The sequence below is a fragment of the Nuphar pumila genome, chromosome 2 (genome assembly GCF_984573655.1).
Source record: "Nuphar pumila chromosome 2, dmNupPumi1.hap1.1, whole genome shotgun sequence".
Classification (NCBI taxonomy): domain Eukaryota; kingdom Viridiplantae; phylum Streptophyta; class Magnoliopsida; order Nymphaeales; family Nymphaeaceae; genus Nuphar; species Nuphar pumila.
Window position 1 is genome coordinate 20,839,304 of NC_143250.1, and position 4,024 is coordinate 20,843,327.

The following is a 4,024-nucleotide window of genomic DNA, read 5'->3' on the forward strand; positions in this document are numbered from 1 at the left end:
TTATTGTCATTTTGTAAAATAAACCCTAGAGATAGTCAATGGTTCAGACCATCACAGCTGGTTATGCTTGAAATGTAAGAGTCAAAGGTTTGCGCCGTTTTGAAACTGCAGCCGAGTTTCAAAAAAAAAAAAAAAAACTCGCCGATTAATCGTCAATTAAAGTAGGTCAGGTACCCTTAACTTCCGGGCAGGTAAGAATTAAAAAAAAAAAATCAATTATGACGAAAAGCAGATCCAACAAAACCAATAACACTCTGACTTTGTTTTTACACTCTCTCTCTGTCTCTCCATTAAGTCTCAGAGCTATCCCTCTATCTCCTGCTAACCAAAAGGCCACTATTAATAGCATCATTATTCATCTTCAGGAGCTCAACTGAATGGTACCCACAAAATAATATCTTACTGGTCTTTGTGTTCTCTCTCTCTCTCCCCTCTTCTTAACTCTTCACTCTGTTAAATATCCGCCATTCATCTTCAAATGCTCAATTAAACACGGTTCTTGAAGTTCTTTCCCTCCTTTTCCTTTATCTCTGTGGTCCTCCCTCTGTTAGACCCTAAGCCATGTGCAAAATCTCCTCTTCCTAGACAGTCTCTTTGAGAAAAGCCTCCTTTTTCATGTTCAGAGTTTCATCTGAAGACAGCCCACACGAAGTTTCTCAATGTTTTGGCTCTCTTCTCTCCTCCTCCTTCCCTCACATTTGTGACCAACATTCCTAAATCTACCTCTCGGAGAAGGCCCCTTGCAGGGAAGGCCTTACTCTTACAAAAAGGCGAAAACCACTCTCAGAAAGAGAAAGAAGAGCAGTGAAGATGGTTTCCGAAACTTGGTTAGTCAAGATGGGAAGCCAGGTGAGTCACAATCTCAAGCATGCCTTCTTTCTTGACGAATCAAACAAGAAATCCACCGTGAGAAAATCCCAAACCATTGGGATTTTGTCCTTTGAGATTGCTAATGTAATGTCCAAAACCATCCATCTCTATAAGTCTCTTAGTCCCCAAGAAATAACTAGAATAAAAGACGTTTTCAAGTCTGATGGTGTTGCTTATTTGGTCTCTGATGATGAAGAGCTTCTGCTGGGTCTTGTTTTCATGGAAAAGCTAGCCGAGTTGAACCGAATTTCTGGGGTAGTTTCAAGATTAGGCAAGAAATGCAGTGAGCCTGCTCTGCAGGGTTTTGAGCATGTGTATGCTGATCTGCTGAGGAAGAGGCTAGATTTTCGGGAATTCGGTTTTCTGGTTAAGGATATGGATGGGGTGATCAAGAAGATGGAAAGGTATGTTAGCGCTACGTCTAATCTGTACGCTGAATTGGAGGCGTTGAACGAACTGGAGCAGAGTGCGAAGAAATTCAGGCAGGGCGAGGGTTTTCCGAGGGAGAGCTTCCGGCATTTCGATCAGAAGATTCAGTGGCAGAGAGACGATGTCAAACATCTTAGAGATGTTTCATTGTGGAATCAGACCTATGATAAAATTGTGGGGGTCTTAGCAAGGTTGGTGTGCACAATTTATGCAAGGATTTGTCTCATTTTTGGGAATACTAATTCCCCATCTCCTGCTGATGTATGTGATCTGAGTGGAGGTTTCTCCGCCCAAGTCGAGCTTCGGGAGCGTATTTCTTCCTATATATCCGGTCCACTTGAGAAAATTCCGATGGAGAAGAGGGGAATTAACACCAAGTCTGGACGATTGCTCCAAAATACAGAATTGGGAAGCTTCAAGGGCACTAATTGTGTTTTGCCTTGCGTGTCTGGTCCCGGGAAGCTTTTGAAAGAATGCCTGAGTTTAACTAGCTCAGCTTCATTTAGATATGATGATGCTGAGTTCGAGACACGGAGTACCAGTAGTAGCAGCAGCATACATTCTAGACAGCTGAAGAATGGTGCTGTCGGCAGAAATTCAACTAGTTCCAATCCTCAAAGTCGGCCAATGAAAGAGAGTCCCATAACGGGTTTCGATCGAATCAGAGCAGTTTCTCCATTTGGTGGAGATCAAGAACACTCTCCACCTATTTGCGGATTTATAAAACATTCTAAATCTCAATTCGGTCCAAATCTAAAAAGTGGGCTAATGGATGCACCACCCTCAACAGTTGGCGGATCCGCTCTTGCGCTACATTATGCAAATGTGATAATTATAATGGAGAAGTTTCTCCGCTATCCTCATTTGGTTGGTGATGAAGCTAGGAATGATTTGTATCAAATGTTGCCAACCAGCCTTCGGACATCCCTGAGATTGAGTCTGAAGTCTTACACTAAGAATTTAGCTTCTGCTATATATGATGCATCTCTTGCTCATGATTGGAAGGAAGCCATGGATAAGATCTTGACGTGGCTGGCACCGTTAGCGCATAACATGATCAGGTGGCAAACAGAGCGAAATTTTGAGCAGCAACAGTTTGTTCCTAGAACCAATGTCCTTCTCCTTCAAACTCTGTACTTTGCAGATAGGGAAAAGGCTGAGGCCGCCATATGTGAACTTCTTGTTGGTCTCAATTACATATGTAGGTATGAGCACCAACAAAATGCACTCGTGGAGTGTACAAGCAGTCAAGAGTTTGATGACTATCTATCATGGCAGTTGCAGTATTGAGATCTACTCTCCACAGCAAGATTTGTTTGTGATTGATGATACGGACCTCTGGAGTATAGTAGCATGATGCATTTGCTTGAGTGGCATTCTGGATTTTTTAAGTTGGAAATTCTAGAAAGTGAAAAGATATAAAATCCAAAGAATGCAGAAATGCCACTCATATTAGTAAAAGGATCATGTTACTAAATTCTGGATCACTATGGCTTACGCATGTGGCATAGAACAGAAACTAAAATTAGAATCACTCATTTGTGCAACATAGAGTAGGTTATTGCTCCGTAGTCTTCAAGGTATGAAACTTCCAATGTATATAATCTTATTTTTTTGTGGAAAAATTAATGAATAGCATATATACCACAGCATGGTTATGTGTTTCTAATCAGTGTCTCTTTCCTCCACATCTTAACAACTGGGTTTGACATGATTGCTAGAATGATTATCATGCCTGGTACACTGTAACAAACATTGTCTTAAATTGTAACCATTCATCTTTCTCCTTGTTCTTCTTACCTCTCTCTTAATTGTTCTAGTCAAGTATTGAGAAGTGGTGCCTCTCTCTCTCTCTCTCTCTCTCTCTCTCTCTCTCTCTCTCTCTATCTCTCTCTCTCTCTCTCTCTCTCTCTATATATATATATATATATATATATATAGCTACAAACACCTCTGGATCTCTATGGTGCAGGTTGTTTTGTTCTTGTTGGACCACACAGATGGATTCAGCACGTCCAAAATAGTGAGAAATGGCTTTTCAATTGAGTTGGAAAGTTCGCACATTGTAGGCCGTTGATTTTTTAAGGCATATAAAAACCTGCTTACAGTTCATAATCGGACTAAGAGCCAATTCCTGCTAAGAAAAACATGCTGTAAGGTTAGTTTCATGAAAAACAACAAAAAAAATGAAAAAAATAGGCATTTGTACCAGCAAACCACTGAAGCAAATATATATATATAAGATCCATGTGGTTCTGCAAGATGGCTAGAAGTATTGAATCATAAAGTGAAACTAATACTTCAGATGTGATTGAAACAAGGATTGGTCATGATAGCAATTATGGTAATTGACATCCCAAGTTGATGAAAAAAATACAACAGCCAATTTTGAATAGAAAAACATTGGCATGTTGATTTGAGTTTAGTTATTCCTCTTAGGCTGCATTCTTGGGAAACATCCATTTTCTCCTGTTGAGCATCATAGATATGCACTGATGGAAAAAGACAAACAACCAAAACATAATTCTGTTGTTGCCACAGAGTAGATTTTTCTCTGATTATTAGAGAATCTGGTGCCATTTTTGTGAATACTGGGAAATGCTGAAGCTGACCCTGATTTTATAGGAATAGCACCACTGTTAATCCATTTGGTGCCTACCTCCAAACTAGAGTAGGGCCAGGGTTTAGGTCCCCGATGCAACCATCATTTCATTATCTTTTTGTC

General features: G+C 40.3%; 1 protein-coding gene across 1 annotated transcript; it reads left to right on the forward strand.

Annotated features, from left to right (window-relative positions):
• Window positions 1-541: 541 nt before the first annotated feature.
• Window positions 542-3,092, forward strand: LOC149844984 (uncharacterized). The gene has a single exon (XM_089997406.1). The coding sequence runs from the start codon at window positions 811-813 to the stop codon at window positions 2,587-2,589; it is 1,779 nt and encodes a 592-aa protein (XP_089853532.1). The 5' UTR covers window positions 542-810; the 3' UTR covers window positions 2,590-3,092.
• The last annotated feature ends 932 nt before the right edge of the window (window positions 3,093-4,024 follow it).